This window comes from Delphinapterus leucas, chromosome 7 (assembly GCF_059928025.1).
Source record: "Delphinapterus leucas isolate spDelLeu-1000000601 "Yukka" chromosome 7, BTC_Dleu_Yukka2, whole genome shotgun sequence".
In the NCBI taxonomy this organism is placed as follows: Eukaryota; Metazoa; Chordata; class Mammalia; order Artiodactyla; family Monodontidae; genus Delphinapterus; species Delphinapterus leucas.
Window position 1 is genome coordinate 104,041,330 of NC_143135.1, and position 27,101 is coordinate 104,068,430.

At 37.4% G+C, this 27,101-nt stretch overlaps 1 protein-coding gene across 13 annotated transcripts in view; it reads right to left on the reverse strand.

Annotated features, from left to right (window-relative positions):
- ARHGAP32 (Rho GTPase activating protein 32) overlaps positions 1–27,101 on the reverse strand; it is a 269,441-nt gene that overhangs the window by 57,730 nt on the left and 184,610 nt on the right. For 8 of the 13 annotated variants that reach the window (XM_022556264.3, XM_089915809.1, XM_089915807.1 and 5 more), the window contains 4 exons: positions 26,718–26,810; positions 25,728–25,850; positions 24,092–24,169; positions 13,423–13,504 (listed from right to left, as the gene is read on the reverse strand). In XM_022556264.3, coding sequence (XP_022411972.1) covers positions 13,423–13,504; positions 24,092–24,169; positions 25,728–25,850; positions 26,718–26,810 — 376 coding nt within the window. The other 5 variants (XM_089915814.1, XM_089915813.1, XM_089915808.1 and 2 more) reach the window with 4 other exon arrangements.

Consider the following 27,101-nt stretch of genomic DNA (forward strand, 5'->3'; position numbering starts at 1 on the left):
TAATTGAGATGCTATTTACCCAGCAGGGAAAATTTTTTAAATATGATATATACTTGTGGCTTATGAAACAAAGGTATGTTCTTTTAAGCATGCAAACCTTTGTACCTTAACCTGAGGTCTAGAAAGCATTAAGAAATAAGCTGATTTGAAATTTTAAAATGAGTATTTCCTAAAACTAGGAAAGTAAGAGATAATACCTACGTAGTACGATCGACTTGAAAAAATGATCATCCCTCTACAAACATGACAAACCTTAAAGCTCAATTATTCAATTTTTTTGATAACTAAATAATTAACCACTCACCTAAAAGCAGCCAAGGAAGCATGTGCCCAAATGTAATATAAAAACAGTCTCAGTGAAATATTCTGAGTATTGCTGGGGTCAAACGTTTGAATAATTGATTGAGATGTCCTTACCTCTTGCTGTGGCACAAGTTTTACGATCAGTAATTAAAATTATTCCAGATGATTGCACTTTGCAGTAGATTCGACAGGATACCACGGCTCAGCATTCCACGCAAAAGTGTGCCGAATGAATCAAAATCACACTGGCTCAGACCTTATCCACCATGGGATAACTCCAAGTCAAAGCTTCACGGCACTCTGAGGTTCCAGCTCTGCTTTCGGGCCCCCTTTCAGCAGTTTTCTTGGCCCTGTTTCCGGTCTTTAGTCAAGCCGAGCAGCTTGTGTGTGCGAGCGCGCTGCTTGGAGGAACTTAATCCTCTCTCTCTGCACATCCTGCTTTGCGGTGCAGGAGAACTGCCCCAGCCCAACCACACTTGCAGAACAGGCTTTACCAGTATGACTCCACCCACCAGCTTCACACAGGTGCACATTTTCTGCTCAGAATAACACCACTATGAAATTGATATTCAGTCTTTAATTTTTTAAAAAGTCACTTACTATTCAGTTGTTTATATTTGCTATCCACATGGGAGACAATGTATCCTATAAAAATGATGGTATTTACGCCCAAATAAAATAAGAAAAGTAACTGATCAAGCAGGAAGTATTGTCTGTAAAAGGCTGAGTCATTAAACTGGCAGCAACAGGCTAGGAAAACATAACTTTGAATATCTTTGCTGATAATGAGCTGTGACTGTTTTCTACTTAGACTGACAAAAAAAATTATCAATTTATACTGCCTCTGTGTGAAAAATTCTGAGATTGGAATGCACAATTTTTTAATATGCAAATAAAGTTTTAAAACCTGAAAAGTTTTTTTAGGATTAAAAATCCAGAATTGTGCAACAGTATAAATCAACTATACTTCAATAGCAAAAAAATCCAGAATTAAATTTTCCTGATTATGACCTCCTCCTTTATACACTGCCCCAGTGTTAAAATTGTAGCTCTACTTATACAAACATTGAAAAGATTCATTATTTATACTTAATAACAGTACTGCACTGTGTTAACCCAATTAGAATCAGTTGAAGAAATAAATGAATTGGAAGAGATTAACGTATTTTCTGTTCCAAATGACTTTTTACTAATACCAATGTAAATTCATGTTCACATATTTGTTTTCAGTAAACAAAATAATGTTACACGTGCCAGACAGATTTTAAGTACTTTACAGATAGTCTTCATTATAACCCTATGAAGTTGATTCGAATACTATTCCCATCCTAGACACGAGGAAGCCAAGGCGGAGGATTAAGCAATTGCCGAGGTCAAACAAGTAGGAACTGTTGAATTCAAGATACCCAGGGAGTATTTATCATGCACAGCGCCAAAATCTGCTACTGATCAAATGTATTCATTCCTTCCTTTCTGATCATAGCTCTGAATAAAGAAGTGTTGATAACTGGTAGGCCACAATAAGAAAAACAATGAATTGATGTGATTTCACAATCTGAAAGACCACAGAGAACTCCAGTGTGTGGCAGGAACAAAACATGTTAATTTTTACCAGTGGGACAGCTGTGAATTTATGGATTTTGTTGAATAGGAAATGAGGCTCTTAAAGTTTATTCATGGTGGAGAAAGCAAAGCCACCCCTCCTTCTACCCCCTCTCCTCAGCACTGAAGGCAGCAAGGGAGGGCAAGGGAAAGAGGAACGAGAGAGCGAAGGAAGGGGGAAGGGGAAGAGGAATCCATGCTGTAGAAAAGCCATTTGGGGGAATACTCGGTACAACTTAACACATGAGCACAGAGAGGAATAAATAAATTCGACGGTAGTTTGCCTGAGTGCAGGAGAGTGACAAAATGACCCTCACCTGTAACCTAAAGGCTGCACTCTGTGCCACATAAAAACACGAGGTAAGGATGAGTTGTGCCGACACTGGTGAAGCTGGAGTGAGGTGTGTCAATCTGGTTCCCTGCATTGCGACAGTGCCGATTTCCTGGTTTTGATAATGTACAGTATAGTTATGTAGGGTGTTACAACTGGGAGAAGCTGGGTTTTGAGTATATGGGGCCTCTCTGTACTATTTTGGTAACTTCTTTTGAGACTATAATTATTTCAAAATAAAAAGTTAAAAAATATGGCTGACTGAAAAGCATTATGCTCTGTCTTCTAAAGACTGCTGATGGCACAGGAGAGGTCACCTGTTATTTTTCTCTTGTAGGAGGTTATCCTGGGAAGGACTAAGATGTATCCGTGTGGGCAGCGGGGGCAACAAGACAACTCACTGGAAAGGCAAAGGCTACCTTCCAATCATTCTGTCATAAAAATTACCCGAATTATTCAAACCCTTGACAGTACGTCTGTAAATTCTGCCAGTTTCATGGCCAAAAACATATCCAGAATTAGATCACATCTCACTCCTTCCACAGCTACCCTCATGGTCTAAGCCACCAACATCTCTTGGTGGGCTCATCACCACAGCGTACACCCATGTCATCTCCTGTCCTGAACACGGCAAGCAAGGTGATCCTTTACGTAAGGTGAGGCAGGTCACACAGCTCTGCTCAAAACCTTCTAACGTCTTCCCATCTAATTTTAAATGAAAGCCAAAATCCACACAGTGTCACCCGAGCCCCAAGGAGAATCTGATGCCCTTTCACCTCCAGACCTCATCCTATGTCTTGACTCACTCACTGCTCCAGTCAAACTGGCCTTCCCACTGGTCCTTTAACAAGCCCCGACACACACTCGCTCAGTGTCCTTACGCTTGCAGTTCCCTCTCTGGGAAGCTCTTCCCCCAGGTAACGTGCGTATACCTACTCCTCATCTCCTTCGAGTCTCTGCTCAAAAGCTACCTTCTAATGAGCCTGTCCCCAACCACCCTACCCTCCTTTGAAATGACAACCCCACATGAACCACATCCAGTACTTCCTAACCCCTGTACAAACCCCCCTTCTAGGCTTAATTTTTCTCCAGAGCACTTACCTACCTTAGTATATATGTAATGTGTTTGTTTGCCTCTTTCTCTCCCTCTCATCCCACTTAAATACCAACAACAAAATAACACTATTTTTGTCTGTTGTGTTCACTATTTTAGCCCTAGTACTTGGTATGCACTCAATAATTGTCTGATCAGTGAATGAACAAATACTAGAGATGATCAGAAATGGAAAAGTTGCTTTATTTATGGCAAGGATTAGATCGAGCCCACCCCCAGCACTGGCTAAAACATAAATGGGAGTTTAGGAAACATTTTTGATAATTACAGTGGACATTATTCTTGTTTATAATTATTAATCAACCGGTTTAAAACAAACACTATGTATAAAGGATACAAATTAATATAAAATAGAATATCTATCCACGAGCAAAACAATCTAAGTGAAGAAGAAAGACACACAAAAAGTGAAGTATCAAATTCAAAATAACTCATTGCCCTACACTATTTCCAAGTGAGTGACACAAAGAATAGCTACTGTAGGCTGAAATGTAGTCCCTCGTTATTCAAAACATAGTCTTAGGACCAGTATTATGGAATTATCTGGGAGTTTCTTAGACATACAGAATGTCAGGCCCCACCCTAACGAATGATGGTCTACAGTTTTTAACTCTCTCTCTCTCAGGCAGGCTGAATGCACAATCAAGTTTGTAAAGCAGCAGCTTAAGGAGCCTTCGTGAAGAACAGGGTAAGTCATCTCAGGCAGAAGAAAGGTCACAGGCAGGGAAAGGGGCAGACCCAAAGTATAAATGAGTGGAGAATAAGGAAACATGTTCTGATGCTGAGCAGAGAGGAGAAAAGGAAAAAACAGGTTACAAAGATAAGTGAGTTCTCAGTATTTATGGAGCATCTTAAATTCTAGGCTAAAGATTTTGTATATAATTCTGGCACAAAGGGAAATCACTGAGGTTTTCTGAAGTCAAGGATTACAAATTAAAAGCTGTATTCTAAAATTTTATTTTAGTAGTAAATATTAAGATAAAGTAATTCTACAGGCATTAATTGTGCATCCACTGTGCACGTATCCTGTGGGGGAGACAAGGATGAATGAGACACACTTGTCAATTGTGAGGAGACTGCAATTTCGTGAGCAAGTGGAACAGGTGCTGTTAGATCTGACTTGAGGACAAACAGGACACGGGCCTAGGGAGAGGCGGGCCAGGGAGAGACGGGCCAGGGAGAGACGGGCCAGGGAGAGACGGGTCAGGGAGAGACGGGTCAGGGAGAGACGGGCCAGGGAGAGATGGGCCTAGGAAGAGATGGGCCTAGGGAGAGATGGGCCTAGATAGAGACAGGGCAGGGAGAGACGGGTCAGGGAGAAATGGGCCAGGGAGAGACAGGCCTGGGAGTGACAGGCCCGGGAGAGATGGGCCAGAGAGAGACAGGCCTAGGGAGAGACGGGCCCGGGAGAGACAGGCCCGGGAGAGATGGGCCAGGGAGAGATGGTCAGGGAAACTTTCATGGACAAGAAGATTATGGCCTGAGTCTAAATACAAGGAAAATTTCAACTGGGCAAAACGGGGAGGAGGGCATTTCAGACTGTAGGAACAGTTGGTGCAGTAGGAGCAGAGGGAAAGCTATGACACCACGTGGTATGTGCTGAGGACACAGAAACAGAGCCCAGTGAGCACAGGGAGAGAGAGCAGAACGGGAGAACGGAAAAGGAAGATGGCCGGAAACGACACAGTAAAGTACTCTGGAGGTATGTTTTATATGTAATGAGGAACGATGGAAAGATGTATTTTAATTAATTAAAGAAGTCTTAGAATGAATGATGGCTGAAACAAAATAAGCAAATTAAGTAGGTTCCTATAAGCACTTCTTTTCATCTTCCATTCAACACATCTTTTGCCCTAATATCTCTTCTGTTCATATACAGAAATACATTTTTATTTACTCTTGTTGTAATAAAACCAAAATATTCGTTTTTAGAGAGAAAACAATAAATTTTACCTCTATTCAATGTTCCATGGTGGGAAAATTCTGGGTTTTGAGTTAAACAATCGCAAATGAGTGTAATCCATCTGGTGCACAGCCAGGGCTACCTAGGTGTGGACAGTGGTTACTAGGAGAGGTCAGAAGACTTCTACAAGTTCAGCTCTGAAAGCTCAGGCACAGCGTGGAGCTTTCTGAGTCTCAGTTGCTCCACTAGTTAAAAAACTAATAAGAACCTGCTGTATAAAAAAATAAATAAAATTCAAAAAAAAAAAAAGCGGTGTGTGGGGGACAGAAATACATTCCGCATTCTTAGTACACTGCAGGGCTGTATCGAGATTCAAATTCCCATTTAAATAACAAAAATACAGTATTCAAAAACTCTAAGGCAACTACAAATATGTGATGTTATGAATTTTCTGTTTTTCCCTGATGCAGAGTGAGAAAGTATTATCTTGATGTATCCCTTACCATGTATTCCGAGAGAAAACCACCCGGGCATTCTAGCATTTTGGAACTCTTTTAAATCTTATATCAATGCCTCCTAGGGTACTGATTTTCATATCTGATTCTTAAGGTATTTGCCTCCAGAGTAAAAAAGTAATGTGTTCAATGGGAAGAATATTCAGTACAACATTCCATTTCAGGTAAGTAAAAACCTGAACCTTTTTACTTGCTATAGAGTGGTCACCTCATACTAAAGTGATGTCAGGAAACATGGTTACAGAAGAGCAAAGTGCTGGACATTCAAAGAAAGAAAATGGAAATAATCCAGAAGAAAACAAATGAAAACAAAACAAAAAAAACTATAATTAGGCAAAACTGCAAATAAAACAACAAAACACAAGATACTAGAGGACCAGTTTCCTAAAAGGATAACACAAGGACTTTTTAATTTCAAAATTATGCCACAAATTCAGGCTGTGTTACCTTATAAACTACTTATAAGGATTTCATCAGCATTACATCTGATTACTAAGTCTTCCCCCAAAATGAAAGCCTCAGCTACTTCTATGTCTGCTAACAAAAAAATTCAGACAAAAATCTGTGATGCAAACTCTACTCAAGTGGCCATCCAGAGAAGCTCCTTTCCTCACCGTGGTCCCATGAAAACTACTGCAATTCATTTGTTTCCGTGGTATACTGTGAAATATTTGCATATAGATTTATACCAACAAATAATATATTAAATAAGCACCTACATGAACTAAATAGACCTAGTTTCAGACACTCCTGAATTTAAATGATATAACATAGTAAATAAACGTAAGTCGACAAAAAATAACAGCTGATATTTATTAAGTATCCAGGGGCTTTAAATGCCTTATCTCTAATCTCTAAAAGAATCTTGCCTCACTTCTTAGATGAGGAGATTTAAAATCAGAGAAGCCAAATGACATGCATATGGACAGTAACACATGGCACAGGGATGAAGATTCAAGGCCGAGGCCTGTGCTCTCACCTCTTTGAGCGGCTTTTCACATAGGTATATACGTTAAATAAAACATCTGCATTAAATCTGTTATCACAAAATATCTATTTTATAAGGCGGTTGCATTAAGACCCTAAGAAATTACCTATTTGGACAGGGTGGAGTGAAGGGTAGATTATAATCTATGTAAAGTAATATATGATCATTGTAAAGGAGTTAAACAATACAGGAGCAGAGGAAAACAATGAAATGTCTCTTGTTATAGCTACAATCTCATTCCGCTTTCCAGTCAGGTATGTATCCTTCCTGATCCTCCTCTATGAGTTTACAATGGGATTATACTGTTGCGTGATTTGCTTTTTCATTTAACAAGACATCACAGAAAAAATCCCCTGGGTTAGCACATAGGCTTCTACCTCATTCCTTTTGAGGGTTGCAGAGTATTTCACAGTATGGAAGTATAAAATCTACTTTGAAAAAGTAATTTCAAACATTTGTGTATTAAAGCGATATTGTAAGGAATATTTACCTGGATAGGAGGTAAAAAATGCAAAGTGACCAATTCAAAAATGACAAAGGACTTGAATAGACCCTTCTCCAATAAGCACATGAAAAGATGCTCCACATCATTACATTTCTGTATAGTCACCATCTGGATCAACAGAACATTACCAGCACTTCAGAATCCTCTCTCCTACCCATCTACTCACTCTCCTCTCCAAATGAAACCACTGTCCAAACTTTATCACCACAGAACAGTCTTGAACTGTATGATTTTGAACTCTCTCTTTATATATATGGAATTACCCAGTGTAAGTGTGTGCATAAATCCAGCTTCTCCCACTCCATATTTATTTTTGTGAGACTCATCCATGTTGCTCCACACAGACATAACTCATTTCATTTTCATTGGTGTAGAAGAATCCACTGAATGAACATGACTTTATTTATCCATTCCACTATGGATATACTTTTGAGTTCTTTAGTTTTTTGACAATTAGGAATAAGGTTGCTATGACCATTCTGTACACATACCTAAGAACGGAACTGCAGGGTCACAAGGTATATACATGACAAACTTAGTAGGTAGTGCCAAACAGTGCTTGTCCTGCATTACGCTTCCCTGGCAGTGTATGAGAATTCCCACAGGTTTACATCCTTGCCAACTTTTGGTATCGCTACTCTTAAATTTTAAGCATTCTGGTGGGTGTGTTTTTGTGAGTTAATAAAGTTTTTACTTGAATTTCCCTAAAGACTAATGATGTGGAACATCGTGTCATGTGCTTATTCCGCATTTTGATATTTGTTGTGAAATACCTGATCAAGTTTTCACTCAATTAAAAAAATCAGTTTATCTGTCCTTTTCTTACTGATTCTTTACACACTTTGGTTACGTGACCTTTGTCAGATATATGTACTGCAAATATCTTTCTCACTGTGTGATCTGCCTTTTTCACTATCTTAATAGCATCCACGTTTTCTTCCAGAAAGAAAGAAAGAGGGGGTCTGGGGGAGGGAGGGAGAGGGCGGAAGGTGGAGAGAGGGTGAAGAGAGAAGAAAAGCAAAGCTTACTTTTGAAGCAATGACATTCTGAACTTTAATTAAGTTTAATGATTAAGCTTCTCAGTTATTATTATAACTGCTTTATGTCTAACCCAAGATCATGAAAATAGGTCATGAAGATATTCTACAGTATTCTCTTCTAAGTCTTGTTGTTTTACCTTTCATATACAGATCTATAATTCTCCATGACCTAGCAACTTTTATTGAAATGGCTGTCTTTTTCATAATGCTCTGCAGTGTATGAATCAAGCATCTATATGGACACAGGTTTGTTCCTGGACTCTATTCTTTTCCACTGTTCTATCTGTCTATCCTTGCATTAATCTCAGTATCTTAATGAGTGAAGCTTTAACAGTAAGTCTTGATATCTATTGTATTAATTTTCCCACTTTTTTGTTCTTCAAAACTGTCTTGTGTGTTTTGGGCTCTGCATTTCTATACAAATTTTAGAATCGATTTAGAATCAGTTGTCAATTTCTAGAAAAATCCTAACTCAAAGCTTGGGGCATTATCAGCAACTCTGCCCTGTTGGGCTCTGAACTCCATTTGTTGTTCCGTGAGTGCTGCGACATTCTCTACTCCATCGGCTGATACCCTAGGGGGCTAATGTCCCCATACACTGGGGTCACGTATCTGGATGTCCTTCTTCTGCTTAATCTTAGCTCAGTAATTGTTTACTACCTTGTTAACTCTCCAGTCCTTCAAAGAGATCTTATATTTTTACATTTCTGTCCAAATTTTCTGTTTTCAGAGGGAGGGTTTGTCTAAATTCCCTAGTCCTTCATTTTTAGAAGCTCATGCTTCAAAAGTAAGCTTTGCTTTTCTTCTCTCTTCACCCTCTCTCCACCTTCCGCCCTCTCCCTCCCTCCCCCAAACCCCCTCTTTCTTTCTTTCTGGAAGAAAAGGTGGATACGGTGGGAAGGTGGGGACTCCACCATGGAAATTATAAAAAAGACCAAATGTTGATCCTAGAAACGAAACACCTGATATGAGAACTGAAGAATTCATTAGATGGGCTTCAGAGAAGCCTGCACAGAGGGAAGAGGTCAACAGAAAGCACCTAAGCTGGAGAGAGGACCAATGAGCCAACATCAAAGACGTAACTGACATGTGGAGGAGGAGAGAGACAGAAGGGCGCAAAACAAATATCTGAGGAGATAACAGCCGAGAACACTAAAAACGTGAAGACAGACACCAGTAAACAACTGCTGGGTAAATGCTGCACAGGATAACACACAGAAATCCTCACCTGCTTCCTTCCTCTTCCTCCCACCTCAGCCTCACCTGCCATTCAACCAGAACCTGTGGGGACTGAACTAAATGCCAATTTCTTTGGGACAAGCGTCTACCTTTCTTCCTCTTTTCTTTCCTCTTCTTTTCTCCGCCCCCTCCGCCCCACACACGTTCTTTTCCTTAAGGCACCATGGATACATGCTATCTTGGTCAGGACACAGTGACTCATTCATTTTATTTTTACATACACAAATAATTGGACATATGGAGAAGACTAAGAAGAGCTCCAAAGGGAAGGTTTTCCCCATTGCCCTTGTTGTGCAATAATATAGGGAGCTTTAAGTTGCAGTCTTAAACTACCTGCATCTTTCAGATCTGGCATCTAACATGACAGATGGCAATGTTAAAAATAAAGAGAACATTAAAGTTATTTGTACTGCAGGCAAAGACAGTTTTAAAGTGTGAAACAAGCCTGAGGCTGATAGAATTCACATCATCCTTTTCAAAATGTATTAAGAATGCACCTTTTCCTATGCCAACCCTGCAATGCTGCTCACAAAAGATAAAATACTAGCTTTTGAAGGTGTGCTGTCATTATGTATCATTACTAATTTAGAATTAACAATGCCATACAGGTCTATTAACAGAAACCTATTTTCTAGAACTGTCAATAACTGATTAACTTTCTCAAGTTTTAAAAGTTTTGGACGTTATCACTATTAGAAAATCACTTTCATATTCAGAACATGAGAAAGTATAATATTTGATTGATAAAATGTAATATCAATATTAAGCTAATATTTAAAAACAGTATATCTCTGAGGCGAAATTATCAAAGATAAGACTTTATAATTAATAAAAGTTAAGCTTACACAGCAGAAATACATAAAAATAATGCACAAGAAATAACAGTAAATTTTTGATATTGAATTTTAATAACTTTAAAATAGTGACCACAAAAACCCATGATCATCTCAATAGATGGATAAAAAGTATCTGACAAAATCCAACACCCTTTTGTGATAAAATCATTCAACAAACTAAGAATTGAAGGGTGCTTCGTCAACCTTATAAAGGGCATCTATGAAAACCCCACAGTTAAAAAGTTACTTAACGGTGAACAACTAGATGCTTTCTCCTAAAATCAGAAGTAAGACAAGGATGCCTGTACTCAGAATTTCTATTCAACAATGTAACATATCCAGGGCAATTGGGCAGGAAAAAGAAATAAAAAGCATCCAGACTGGAAAGGAAGAAGTAAACATATCTCTATTCACAGATGACATGATCTTATATTTAGCCTATCCCAAGAAATCTACTAAAAAACCTATTAGAACTAATAAAATTTCAGCAAAGTTTCAGGATACAAGATTAATACACAAAAATTAATTGTATTTCTGTGCACTTGCAGTGAATAATAAGAAAATGAAATTAAGAAAACAATTCCATTTACAATAGCGTCAGAAAGAATAAAAATAAATTTAACAACAGATATGTAAAACTTATACTCTAAAAAAAACTACAAAATATTGAATGAAATGAAAGGTCTAATAATCAAATGGAAAAATATCCCATGTTCAAGGACTGGAAGACTTAATGAATACTGGCAAGAAGGTAATGCTTCCCAAATTGATAAACAGATTCAATAAATCCCTATCAGAATCCCAGCTCTCTTCTCTGTAGAAACTGACAAGATGATTCTAAAATTCATATAGAACTGCAAGGTACCCAGAAAAACCAAATCAATCCTGAAAAAGAATAAAGTAGGAGGACCTCCCAATTGAAAAATTTACTACTAAGCAATGGTAATCAAGACAGGGTGGTACTGGCATAAGAACAGACATATAGATCAATGGAAGAGAAATGAAAATCCAGAAATAAACTCATATGTCTAAGGTCAACTGATTCTCTACAAGGGAGTCAAATGAATTCAATGGGGAAGGAATAATCTTTTCAACAAATCGTGCTCGGACAACTGGATACCCAATGGAGTTGGACCTCACACCACACACAAAGATTAACTCAAAATAGATCACAGACTAAAATATAAGATCTAAAACTATAAACTTAGAAGAAAACATAGGAGTAAATATTGACTTTGGGTTAAGCAACATCTTCTTAGATAAGACATCAAAAGCATAAGTGACAAAAGAAAAAAATAAATTGAACTTCATCAAAATCGAGAACATTTCCACTTCAACAGACATCATCAAGAAAACGAAAGACAAACCAGAATGTGACAAAATATTTGCAAGTCATATTATCTGATATAGGACTTGTATCTGGAATGTATAAAGAACACTTACAACTCAATTAATAAAAAGACAACCCAATTAAAAAATATACAAAGGATCTGAACATTTCTCCAAAGATATACAAATGGGTAATAAGCGCATAAAAAGATGTTCAACATTATTAGCCATCAGGGAAATGCAAATCAAAATCACAAAGATATATCACTTCATACCCACTAAGACAGCAATAACCAAAAAAAAAAAAAAAAAAAAAAGAGTAACAAGGATATGGAACAATTGGAATTCTCATACACTGCTGGTGGAATTGTAAAACAGTGCAGCTACTTTGTAAAACAGTTTGGCAGTTCCTCAAAAGGTTGAACACAGAGTTACCATATGGCCCAGCAATTCTACTCCTAGATATATACTCAAGAGATGAAAACATACATCTATACAAAAACTTGTACACTAAGTATTACATTATTCGTAATAGCCAAAATGGAAACCCAAAGTGAATGGATAAAAGAAATATTGTATATCCATACAATGGACTATTATTTAGCCATAAGAAAGAATGAAGCACTGATACATGGATGAATCTTGAAAACATTATGCTAAGTGAAATAAGCCAGTCACAAAAAGACTATATATTGTATGATTCCATTTATGTGAAATGTCTAAATTAGAGAAATCTAGAGACAGAAAGTAGGTTAGCAGTTGCTTAGGGCTGGGGGGAAGGGAGAGGATGGGGCAGTGTCTGCTAATGGGCATAGGATTTTTTTTTTTTAAGTTACTGATGCCATATTTAAACAAGGAAAGAAAACTACAGCCATCACAACCACTAACGAATAAGTACTCACTGAGAAAGTGCTTTTATGTTTAACAAGTTTACCCAAAGAAGGGGGATTTAACAGAGGATAAAAATGCCTTGAAAAGAGACTGAGAATCCCACGGTGAGGGTAGAGAAGGGCAGAGGGAATGTAATACAATCAGGAGAAATACACTTGATTACTCCCTCCTCCTTCTAAAATCTTTTAGTCTTTGTTTTTATTTTCTTTCCAAAAATTTACATCACATTAAAAGGTTCCAGATGAGGTATTCTGTAAAATTTGTCCAGATTAAATCACCCCAATAAAAACAAAAATTTCCAGTTTTAAATTTTTACCCCCTGTAACACATTGCTCTACATATCTGTAAAATACTCCACATACTTATACAGCACTGTAAATATACTATATAAATGATAACAAATGCTGTTTAAAATAGTTTTGATGTTCACAGGCACTGATAAAGTATACATTCCCTTCATTTATTAATTTTCAGCTAATCATACTATCTCCGTGTCAGTTCTTTAAACCTGGTATTTTCTTTTTATCGTTTTATTCATTAATAAGCTACAGTCCTACTATATAATTGTAAAAACAAATAATGACAAAGCTTAATGGAGCAAACAGTTCTTAAAATTGTCTAAAATTTTGAACGCATGTAAACCTTTGTGAAATGATCAATAGAGAAAAAAGAATATATTAAAAATCAAAACCACATAAAATTAAGAGTGCATATTATGACAATAAACGCAAAGAATAGTTAGGCAAGCTATGTGCTTGACTGCAAGGGAAAATCTGAACCTTTAAGCAGCTGATAAATAATCACATTCATGAAAAAGTGTACTCACCGGGTTTTGGCACTGAGTTGGTCACCGACTGGGGAACTTTCTGATTAATTAACTCAACACAGTGTCCAGGGAAGAGTCCCACCTAAAGAAGAAAAGCAGCAAAGAGAGGATTTTAAACCAGAGAACAGACCAGTGTATGAACACTGCCAATTCAATTCCAGTAATGTGCTCCACAGCCCCTCCCAATGATTCTGTTATTCCAAGACTCTAAATCACTGATGATGCCAATTATACAAACAATAAAACAATCTGTTGCTATGAGTATATCGAGTTACGTGTTTTATTTGTCTAAATATCTATGTCTGCTTTCCTAGTTTTACCTTTTAATTTCCCAAGCTTCTTTTACACCAATTAAAATATTTAGTCTGATACCAAGCTGTGCGTGCAAGAGGTATAATTTATACCTGTTAATAATTTACTTTGCTGAAATTTCAATCTAGTTGTGTTAACACCTCTACTGTCAACTTTCATATTTACTGATTTCTCTATATGATTTTTAAAAAATCAACACTAAACCTCATTCAAATTTTTTTGCAAATTTTCTCTTCTTTCTCTCACAGGTTCCATGAAAAATGACAAGACTAAAATAAATTGGTGAAACAATCGCTCACTTAAAATCCTGGTATCCACTGTTGTTAAAGAGCCCAGTAGTGCGTGCCGTGGATAAGTGGGAAAGCAAGAGAAGAAAACAACCAATCTCGGCAGTGGTAACAAACTCTGGCTTCACACCAATTTGACATGGTAGCAGGATTGCTCATGGTGTTAGGTAGATTCCCAAGGAGCTGTATTAGTAAAATATTGAGCTCCAGATCACCCAGAGATACTACATAGCCAACAGAATGAATATAGAAACAAAGAGCCAGGAAACAAAAGTAAAAAGGGAATTTTTACCAATATTTATAGATGTTTTCTTAGATGGGAATATAATTGGGCTGCCAAGCAGCAGATGTTAAAGCTGAAACAAGAAAACTACATCACTTTGTACATCCCTCTGTTGTCAAGACTCTGGGGGAGAAAGGAATGGTCTTCCAAAAGTATGATTCATCGTGAAGTTCTGAGCTGTGTAATTTCCATCTGTGTGGGATTATTTTCACATGCTCACTTGCTGCATTCTTACTTCAATTTCTTGATCGATATTCTATGTTAGTTCTTAAAATTATGAAGATGTAACTAGTTATCAAGAGCTGAAAGGGCTTATTAACAAATTTTCAGTTTTGTTTGAAAGATTTGAAACTTGGGTCTTAGAGTTCCTATATGCTTTGCCTTCCAAAATGATGCTCTAAGTATTTGCTTTTATTGGTGAAATTCTATACCATACTTTACTCAACTTCCTATTTAACTAATAACAAGTAGAAATTCTTCCAAGATTGGTTAGAACAAGAATCAACTTGAAAAATTATTCTCATTCTCTCTTACGCAAATCAGTTATAAGATAATCACTTATGGTTAAGTGTAGCCCCAGGATTAAGAGGGCCTGGGTTCTACTCCAGGTCTGCCACTTACTGGTCGGGTTTATAACTTAGCCTCTGTGTTTCGGTTTCTTCCTCTAAACATAATAATACTGTACCTAATTCATAAGAGTTGTTACGAGAATTAAATGGATCAGTATAAGCAAAGTGCATATAGTAAGCACTTGAGAAACGCTGTTTATTCTTTATTATCTCAATATGCTGGCCACTGGAAGATCTAGAGGGCTCCGGCCCCTCCACTGTATGGATATGACACACAATACCTACCACCTTGTGTATACTTAAGTTTGTGTATACTTAAGTTTCGTCACTGTCAAATATCAACCTTTCCATAAAATTCTAATTCATTTCAATTTGTAAACATTTTCTGCAATCTGCTATAGAGAAAAGACCACCCATTTACTAGGCTCTGTGATCTGCAGCAAATTGCTTAACATCTGTCTGTTTCTTAATTTGTAAAAATGGGACAACATTAGCTACCTCAATAATGTGTGTGAAAGCACCTAGCCTAGTTTCTAAACTCAAGCATCTGTCAGCAAACAAAACTAATTTTCCATCACTTCTTCACAAAGACTGAACAAAGCTTAATGATCTTCTTTGGGGAACTGTATCATATATACTAGTTACACTTTCACCTTTTGAATGTCTCAATGCATCAGGTCTAGGTATATGGGGGAAATGCTACTGTGTACTATGTAGAGGTAGGTCCGTGATAGGTTCATCTGACGCCTAATTCCAATCCCTGCTCACCTGTCTCCCTTTATTATAAAGTGCAATATTACTAAATATTAGCTAAACTAAATATTCAGTTTCCCAGATTCCTTGCATTCAGGTGTAGCCACGGCACCTGTAAAAAGCTTTACTGCTACTATTCTGTCTCTTCTTTATGCTGTGTACGTAGGTATTGGGAGTGGATCTGCAGTAGCCATCATTTGACCTTAAAGAAAGGCCAAGAGAATCTTAGAGAATTCTGCCTAGCATCGTTAAGCTGCTGACTCAACTGCAGCAATGCTACCTTTTCTGTTCACTTTTGTTTCTTGAAGCCAAAATCACTCTTAACTGTAACTGTTTACAGTTAAGGTAACTGTTTTATTTAAAGGAGTTAATTCTGTATACTTGTGAAAAGCAAATAGATTCTGTTTTCCTATTATAAAATTTCCATCATAAAAAGTGAAACTGTGTTCTATTGAAAATATACACATAATATAACTAACCCTAAAAATATAGTTAATGAACATTTATACTTTTCTGATGTATACTTAAGCTAGTATTTCACCAAATATAAATAATTCTAATAAACTCAAAATGTCCAACGTTAAAAGTGACTGGAACTCTAACAATATGATCTATGAACTACATCATCCTGTTTTATTCACATTAAGTTATATTATTATAATTATATTCATCATATTATTCTTTCTGCTGCAGTGGCATTTTCTAAAGCTCTAATGTAAATGGCTGAGAAAGGTGAGGGAAATTCAGTATATTTTGCAGAACTCAAAATGAGTTTCTACTCTAGGAAGATAGGAGGAAAAGAAAAGACGAGCATCTAGGGCCCATGAGGGTAGAGGAGCAGGTAATAAAAATATAGTAACAGAAGAAAAAGATAAGGCAGGAACAGGTTAGGGATGGGCTTAAAGGAGAGAAAGAGAACCTTCAATTTAGTAGTTTTTCCCCAAGTCAATTTGGCATGAGGAAGAAAGAAAAGTATATGAATGTAAGAGACACAGAGGTAGAAAACACAGGAATTATCAATAGCATTAGATACATGAAAAGTTAAATCAGATGCTTCTGCAGTTCTTTCCCACTTTTACTGACAAACTGTGCATATTTAAAGTGTACATTTTGATAAGTTCTGGCACCCATAAAACTGTAACCACACTTAAATTTATGAATATATGTATCAACCCCCGAAGTTTCCGTGTATCTCTTTGTAATCTCTCCCTCTCCCTACCAGCCCCTACCCTTGCCCACCAGGCAACCACTAACCTAGTTTCTATCACTAAACATTACTTTGCAATTCCTACAATTTTATATGAATAGAGTCATGCAGAATGTATTCTTTGTCGTCTGTTTTCTTTCATTCAGCATAATTATTTTGAGGATCATTCATGTTGCTGTATTTATCAATAATTCTTTCCTTCTATTCCTGAGTAATATTCTACTGTATAAATACCACCATTTGTTTATGCATTAATCTCTTGTTCATGAGATACCTGGGTTGTTTCCCCTTGAGGCCATTATATGTAAGGCTGCTATGAACAGTCATGTGTGAGTTTTTGTATGAACGTAAGCCTTCTTTTCTCTTGGATAAACACCTGGGAGTCGAATGGCTGGATCATGTCATCAGTGTATGTTTAAGAAACTGACAAACTGTTTTCCAAATTGGTTGTAGCATCTTACATTCCCCCCAACTGTGTCAGCGTTCTAATTCCTCCACATCCTCGCCATTCTAATAAGTATGTAGCAAGACTTCACTGTCATTTTAATTTGCATTTCTCTAATGACTACTGGTGTTGAGCATCTCTTTATGTGTCTGTTTGTCATATATCTTTTTGGTTAAGTGTCTATTCCCACTTTTGCTACTTTTTAAATTGAGTTCTGTTTTCGTGTTGAATTTTGAGAGTTCTTTATATGTTGTGGATACAAGTCCTTCATCAGATATAATCATCACAAATATTTTTTCCCAGTCTGTGGTGTGTCCTTTTATTGTGTTATAAGTAATGTCTTTCAAAGAGCAGAAGTGTTAAATTTTGATGCAATTCAATTTATTATTTTATGAATTGTTCTTTTGATATTACATCTAAGAAACTTTGCCTAAGCCAAAGTCACAAAAGTTTCTCCTATGCTTTCTTCTAGAAGCTTTATAGTTTACGCTTTACATTTTGGGTATGTGATCCATTTTGAGTTAACTTTTGCATATGGCGCAAGAAATAAATCAAAGGATTTCTGGAGGCATAAGGATATCCAACTGTTCCAGCATCATTTGTAAAACAGGCCATGTTTTCTTCACTGAACTGACATTGAACCTCCGTCGAAAATAAGCAGTCCATGTATGTGTGGGTCTACTTCTGGAATCTATTCTGTCCTGTTGACTTACTTGTCTATCTTTCCCCTAATGCCACACTCTCTTGGTACTGCAGTTTTACAGTTGAGTCTTCAAATCAATTAGTGTTAGTTCTCCAACTTTGTTCTTCTTTTTCAAAATTGTTTTGGCTGTTCTTTTCTAGGTCCTTTGCATTTCCATATGAATTGTTTAATCTGCTTATCAATTTCTACAAAAAATCTACTGAGATTTTGATTGGGATCAATTTGAGAAGAGATGGCATCTTAACAATATAAAGACTTCCAACCCACACACAGGGTATATAATCTCTTTTCTAAAATATTCTCTAATTTCTCTCAGAAACGCTTTGTAGCTTCCAGTACACAGATCTTTTGTATCTTTTTTCCGATATATCCCTAAGCAGTTCATAGTTTTGATGCTATTACAACTGGGTTTTATATTTTCTGACTGATGTTAAATGCTACTGGTCTGTGGACTAGATATGAAATAACAAGACGTCCATGCAGTTGTCCCAAGAATATCTATTTTAAATATACACTGTGTATTTTAAATACACAATTACTTTCCTTTTGTTTCTCCTTTATATTATATGTGACAAATTATACCGAATTTTTTGAAATTGTGTTTGTAGGTTGGTATATCATTTGTAAATTTCATTTCGGGATCATAAGGAAAGATTTTAGAAATTATTTATCATAACAAGGGGGTATAGGGTTTGATGAGGTTAAGAACTACTACTCTAAGCCATTCTGTCAATAATTTCCATGAAATTGAATGTTTAAGCATCATTAGCTAGGACATATTCTGATGTTACAAATTAACAAAAGGGGCTATCTAGGAACTAATTTCTCTCTAAACATCAGTGGCAGCTGCTAATGGCACCAATAAGAAAAATAAAAAACTGCAGTAAGTAACACAGAAAATAATTTAAGAAAATTTACATATTTTTGTGATCCAAGGGGGGGAAAATACAAAATTGGAACTCACCAAGCTTGTGTTCTGGCTATATCACTGACTTACTGTCTTTGTAAATCAGAACAATCTATCTAAATTCCTTTGTCTCAGGATTTCTATAATTTTAAAATGACAGTTTAGGACCAGATGATCCACTACCATCTTTTCTAATATAGAAATCTATGATTCACACATGTAGACAAGCAGAAGCCACTACTGGTTCATTAAATTACTACTATGATCTGTTCTTTGCCCAGAATGCCTAAATTTCTACCTAAGCTCTGACACTAAACAGCAAAATAACAATGGGCTTGCAGTTTAGTCCCCTTTTGCTTTAGTTTTCCTTGTCAGTAAAAGAGAGGTAATAATAGTACCTTCTTCATAGACTGTGAGAATTAAAGGTTAATGGAAAGCACTTAGAAAGCACACGTAAAAGCAGCAAGAAAGTGTTACAATTCCTTACACTGGAGTACCACATACTCCCTCTTCCCTTGAAATTCTATAACATTACAGATGAAAAATTACAGTATGTGATTTCCCATTACTTAACTGGAGAGGAAATATTTTGCTCTACTTAATTTTGAGTAATGAAAAGGTGTAGTTTTGAATTCCGTACATAAAATGATGGTCTTCATATAAATAAGTGGGTAAATTATCTTCCTCTATTAAACTACTTACTACAAGGGACAAGGTTTCCAAATATCTTCCCTTTGGGATAAAGAATGCGTTTCTGAAAATAAGCTACCTGGAACCACATTAAACTCCTGAGGTAAGGAAATGTTTACTGTCCAAGATTTGCTTCTCTGTCATTGTACACAGAAACCCTCACACAACCTTCTGGGGTAACTTTGAAAAATAAAATAGCCGATCCTTGACCATCTTGAGGAGAACCAAGAGAACATGAGCTGTACAGAGTTCTGTCACTCTCTAAATGGTATTTTATCTCGTAGATTGACTGTATCCCAAATATGTTTTAGAAGATTTTCTGGGGGGAAAGGAGAACACTCACTAAACTGTGTTTAATTTCTTCCTTTATCTGTGCACAGGATAAACAATGGGGGGCTGGGTCAGTGGTTCTCACATTTTGTGCTTATTCATCACCTGAGGAACTTGATAAAATTCAGATTCCTGTCCCCATCCCCAGAGATTCTGATTAGTAATATGTGGTTTTAACATGTTTTGGGGTCATTCTGATGCCAGTGGCTCCCAGATAAAATTTTGCCAAACATGGCACTAACAAATAATGCTCAAAGATTTTAACATTTTACATTTGTGTTATGCCTTTTACATAAGAAAAAAAGACTTTCCAGACACCTCACCTCACATTTCCAACCACAGTCCCCAGATAAGTACAAAAGCTAATGACATTTATTTTTAACAAGAAAGAAAAAGCAAAGAGCTTTTTTTTTTTTTTTTTGCTGAAGTATAGATTATATGATGAAACACCTCAGAAAACAGAGGTAAAAGATTCAATATACTCTTTAGAAGACAAGTAAAAAACAGATTTTGGAATTTCAAATTACTATAGTTAATATAATTTCACACTTCCTACTCCCAGAAGTTTAAGAAAAGAAACATAGTCACAGTATAATTTAAACACATGGATGAACTAATCCTTCTGTTCCCACAGCAAAATTATGGTCTAGGTTAAAACAATACACAGATGGGCAGAATGCTGATCTTTATCAACCACCAGCTGATAGGTAGAGTCTACCTACAGCTCAGAGTAAGCACTGCTTCCAGAAGAGTGGTCTGAGGAACACCTGGGCCGGAATCACATGGATAAAAATGCAGTCTTAATCCTGTCCCACAACCAGTGAAACAGCATTTCAGGGCTTCGGTCATAGGATTTTATGTTTTAACATGTTCCGCATGTAACGTGTCATAAGCATATCAAGTAAAGTTTGAGAATCAGTGGCGAAGGGAGGGGAGAAGGAGTTACTGGTAACAGAAAAGTGAAGATGGCGGAATAGCGCCCTTAACTATATTGGTAAATGCTACTCCTTGGACTACTTTTATTTGCAAATTAAGAGAACAATGCAATAAATACCATCACACACCTATTAGAATGGTTAAAACAACAACAACTGAGAACTATCGAATGCTAATGACAATGCAGAGCAGCATCACCGCTGTTGCTGGTGGGAAGGCAAAATGGTAACAAGTACTTTAAAACACAGATTGGTGGTTTCTTACAAAGCTAAACATGATCTTACCATACAATGCAGCAAGTGCACTCTGTGGTATTTACCCAAAGGAGGTGAAAACACATCTGCACAAAAACCTGCACATGGATGTTTACAGCAACATTATTCATAAATGCTCCAAACTAGAAGCAACCAAGATGCACTGTAATAAGTGAATGGAAAAATAAATTATGGCATATCCATAATAATGAATATTAGACGGTGGAAAAAAGGAACTATCAAACCATGAAAGACATGGAGGAACCTAAAATGCATATTGCTAAGTGAAAGAAGCCAGTTTGAAAAGGCTACATACCATATGATTCCAATTATACGATGTTTTGGAAAAGGCAAAACTATTCAGACAATAAACAATCAGTGCTTGTCAGAGGTTAGGAGGAGAGAAGGATGGATAGGTGAGCACAGATTTTTAGGACAGTGAAAATACTCTGTATGAAGCTGTAATGGTGGATACATGTCATTATGCATCTGTTAAAACCCACAGAACTATATACATCACAAAGAGTGAACCTTAATGAAAATATGGATTATAGTTAATAATGATGTATGAATATTGGTTCATTAAAGGTAACAAAGAGCAAACCCCAAAACTGTTTCCATCATTACGGAGGAGGACGTGATACTGACACACTGTATTCTTATCCTTGTGATTCTGGCCCCAGTGTTCCTCAGACTACTTTTCTAGAAAGAGTGCTTACACTGTGCTGTACGTAAACTGCTAATCAGCTTGTGGGTAATAAAGTTCAGCATTTTGCCAATTCTCTTCAATGAACTGTAAAGCAAGATGTTAATAGGAGAAACTGTATACATGTGTGGGGCAGGGAGTATATGAAATTCTGTGTATTATCTGGTCAACTATTCTGTAAACTTGTACTAAATGATAAAACCTATTAAATTTTTTTTTTTTTTTTGCGGTACGCGGGCCTCTCACTGCTGTGGCCTCTCCCGTTGCGGAGCACAGGCTCCGGATGCGCAGGCTCAGCGGCTATGGCTCACGGGCCCAGCCACTCCGCAGCATGTGGGATCTTCCTGGACCGGGACACGAACCCACGTCCCCTGCATCGGCAGGCGGACTCTCAACCACTGCGCCACCAGGGAAGCCCTATTAATTATTTTTTAAATAGTGAAAAAAAAATAAAACAAAGTCACAAGCCAGCAACTGCACAGCATCAGTTCACAGGGCTCTGAAGGAAAGGCTTCCGCACGCCACGTGTACTCTGTCATGCCCCGACAGCTGGCCGGAGAAAACGACACACGAGACTGACAAAAAAGGAAAGGGGAGTCCACGTAACACGCTATAAACACATTAGGTTGAACAGAGCTGCCTGCACGCCGACGCCGCATTTCCAGAGCGCGTCCCTTCAGCGGTCAGAGCGCCACAGCTCAGAGCTGGCCTCCATCCTGGGACGCAACAGCCCACATCTTTGCTCCCCTTCACCCTCTCTCCCGGGAGTGGTCAGCTCTAAATGGCCTTGGTTCCCGGAAGACCACACTGTCCAGGCTACCCCAAGGCCAAGCCCAGCCCCTCGTCTCCTGCTACTGTATCAGGAAGACAGGTTTCCTGCCTCTGTGCTTCCTCCTTCATGGCTCACTGACAAAGCGCAGTTTACACAGTCCATCTGTGTGACCAGGACAGGTCAAGCTGGCTAACTGGTCACATGGCTGCTTCACGTCTAGCCAGTCTACCCAGGTCATCTGGACATCCTCTCCTCTGAAGACATGCACAGGACGCTGCATTTCAAAGTCACCACCTCCAGAAACCCCTCCTAGATCTCCTAGGGAGTCCTGCTGGGCTCAGAACCTCCCACTCATCTGAGAGGCCCTGAGGAGGGGACCAGTACTGCCTGTCCTCCTCGTCCTGCCTCGGGGCATGGTGTCAGTGCCCAGAGGGCCTTCTGCCATGAATGAAACGAAGGCCCTGTACCAGCCTGTGAGTACCACTGGGCCCCTTCTCAGATGCTGCCTGAGGACAGTAGGGTGGGGAGAGGCACCCATGAAGCAGTCATTCCCAGGGCTCCTTCCTCCCAAGGCCCTCAAGCTCTCTGCAGTCATGGCCAACACCCCTACACTCTGCCTGCCCTTGGCCTAGGAGCCAGCCTGGCTCAAGCAGGGCCCTACTCTTTATCAAGTCTGTGAGAGAGAGTCCAGGAAAAGCCTTCAAGCCAGCCTGGCTCAATCAGGGCCCTACTCTTTATCAAGTCTGTGAGAGAGAGTCCAGGAAAGGCCTTCAAGCCAGCCCTAAGAGTGGCCCCACCCACCTAGCCATCTGGGACTATCTAAATAATATCTCCCCAAATTCTTATGCTGAAGCCTTTAACCCCAGCATCTCAGAGTGTGACTGTACTTGGAGACGGGAGAGAGGAGGACTGAATTGTGTGGGTTCTTCCCTTAAAGTATTCAGTTCCTTTTTTAAATGAATGCCTTTTTTAAAGGCATTTTTAGATGCTCTTCTAGTGATAGTTTTAAAAGATAAAAGGAAACTTTACCATCCTATGGAAATTAGTGCTAGTCAATCTAAAATATGCCTTTATCAGGTCTCAAATTAGTTAGGCATATAAGGAAAAAGAAAGAGCTTTAGATTCTGCTGTTATTCTGCAATTCATACATTGTTTACATTAACAGTTACAGTGCATTAAAAAAACATTGATCAAACTGACAATTCTAGAGAGAAAACATATGTGATTCATGATTTTAAGCCACTGTGAAAAGCAAGGCAGAGTCACAGTCCCGATAATCTAAAAGTGGTCACCAGGCATGTGATTCTGCTCACACTTTGGCTATACCACCATACAGCAAAGAAGAAGGAGATCAAAACAACCACAATAGTAACTAGAAAAGGAAACCCAAGTCTAATATCATCTACATTTTTTTTATCACTGCAGACAAAATTTCTGATGACAAAGTCCACTGCCAGCACATATGAAAGAAAAAACGATCTTTGAATTTTCCACACCAAATTCTTTGTTGCCTACCTGAAATCCATGCTTGCCTCTCCACCACGTGCTTAACACTTTTGGGGGCATGTCAATAACAGAAACAATGTCTCCCACCTAGGAGAAAAAATTTTAAGTGAAACGTTTTAAATCAATTTTTAAAGCAATTGTCTGTCTAGAATTTAAATCTTAACTGTAACAAAAGGGTAAAGTACTATCTTATTTTCTGGCTCATTATTTCTGGTAAAACATTAACACTTCTTTCTGTAAGGAATTTAATAATCTTAACCATTTGTTAAGGAGAGGTTTACAGAAAGTTAAGCAGCACAAAGACTGTGGTCCAACTAACACCTGTAGTAACTTCAGAACGCCTGATTGATAGCATAAGATGTCTGAACATCAGGCATCATACCATCATCACTTCTGTTAAAATGCTCTGTTAACTGCTGTTACTAAAGGTGATCAGATTCCCTTTAGTGAATCTAAAAGGCTATTTTAAATACTCATATTTAGCACAACAGCGGCTTCTATTAATACATTTAGTGAGCGCTTACCATGTGCCAGGCACTGTGCTAAACATTTGACATATCTTATTTCATCATATAGGAAAGCTCTAAGATGTCTACAGTTACTGGGTTATTCTTAGTACATGTAAAGCTGAATGACAACTACATTTCTTTTAATAGATGGTTCAATATAACATTCCCACTAAATAGCTGACTTTCTTCCCTTTAAAAGACAAACTCATGAGTTTGTACAAACTTCTACAAAATTGTAAGTATGAAAATAGCAATAATAGTTTTTAATAATATATTTAAAGGAAGTTGTATTCTTCAATCAAAATAACTGATGATCTCTGTGATAAACCAGTTAAGCACTTCAGACCAATGTTGCTAATGTACACAATATTGCTTTAAGAATTTTTTTTGTATATTCACAACTAGTTTTTCCAGTCATGAAAGTCCTCTTCACAAAACCATACTTGCTAACAGACATGGTATCTTTCAAGACCAAGGATTCCTTTGTGTATAGAGCTAAAAATTTAGTTTGAGAACAGTTTGAATTCTATACAGTAAAAATTTACACTTTTTTTCCTCTTAAACTGAGTAACTGCCAGCATTTTCCTTGGTCTCTCATCAGCCAATATTAAAGGAAGAAACTCAATTCCCCTCCTTTTGCATCTGATAGCAAGAAATGTTCATTTCACTTTTCATCTGGTCTTTACCTCAATCTATGAACAGTGAGAAGAAAGTATCACTGGGTATTGTTTTTAGGTGCTAAAAACACAAAGACAGAAGAGGATTTGGCTTTCAAGAAGCTCACAGAGACAAACAGGAGAACAATTATGATTGAATGTAGTAAGTGACATATCAGAGATAAGCCTTGAGAACAGCTCAGAATGACGTTCAGTGCAGGTTCTGGGGGGGTATGTATTTCCATGGAGTAGAGGGAAGGAGATCAAGGAGACTTCCTAGAAGAAATGGGACACATTTAAGCTGAAATTTCAAGAATGAGTACAGTCATTAAAATAAAAATAGATGGCATGCCAGGCTGAAAGACAATGATGCACAGAAAAACCTGGTGCTTTTCATTAAGGAAATGATTGCAACAGTTAAAACTGAGGCTAGAAAGATAGCAGGGACTGAGCTAACACATAGCATCTTTAGTCACTTACCTCTAAGGTCAATTCATCCGGGGCCCGAGCAGTGTACCTCTTGATAACATGGGCAGCACCAACAGCAGGAGTGTTAATGGATGATTCTTCATGAACTAGAAGGTGATTTCCCTTATTATCAATCTGTAACAAAGAAAATGTACTATGAGATGGTTAAAGACATGGGACTTGGAAGTTTCTTTGTGTATCTATATAATTCAACTTGACTTAGAAAAACCATAACCCAAAGAATATTAAAAAAAAAAAAAACCCACCACTTATCGAGTACTTACTATATGCCAATCATTGTATTGTACATATAACATACATACTTTAATCTTCATAACTCTAAAAGATACTTATCATCATTATCAACACTTAAAGATGAAGATGCTAAAGTTAAAAGAAGCTATATAAATTATGAGAGATTAAATATTTTGTCCCAGATCACACAGCCAATAATGAAGAACCAAGATCTCAGGGCAAGTTGGCCTGGCTCTAAGGTCTATATTCTTTCTACTTTTCATTGCCTTCCCAATTTCCACTGAGAGGAGAGAATAATGTAACTCTACATATGCAAATTAAGGAGAAAAACCTAACCTATTGACAGGAGGATACTCTATCACTCAAGACATTCTTAAATCAGACTCTTTAAAAGGTTGTCTCTTGTTCATCAATGACTAAAAACTATTTTCAGTTACTAAGCCAATTAAATATATATATACACATATATACACATACATCTTGCTAAATGTATATACATTAATACTTTAAATACAAAAATAACAGGTGTCATTGTGATTCATAAAATAATATTAAAATTAGCTTCCTGGATTATCAAAGAAAGATTTGAGATGAAAAATATTTAATGTATCACATATCTATCTTGCAGAAGAGAATAAGCACCATTTATTCAATTCCTGAAACTCAACAGCTATGAAAATTAATATTAAATTTCTTAAGTAGATAATTTTAAAATTAACTTTAATAAAAGATGAACTGGATTAATACCTCCATCCAAGTAAGGGCAGGTCCACAATTGATCTTGTTGCCAGCAATAGCTGAAAGGCGGGACAGGTAAGCCATAAGCATCTGAGTGACTGACTAAAGAAAAAGAGAAAATTCAGTGGTAACAGAATAAAGATACTCCACTCTCTGTCAAAGAAACTGGTGTTAAGTTGGGTGTTTCTGGGAGAAAAAAATCTGCAGATTTTTATGCATTTTCATAGTTATGGAGGTTCTTTATAGAGGCTTAACAGTTCCATGAACTGACACTACAGGCACTTACGTAACTTCCTGTCTGGTGCAGAACTTTCACTGCCCTCATCATCAGGGCTTATACTGCCGTACAGCTTCTAATTTGGTTGCCTTCTCTTTCTATTTTTGTATTGAAAA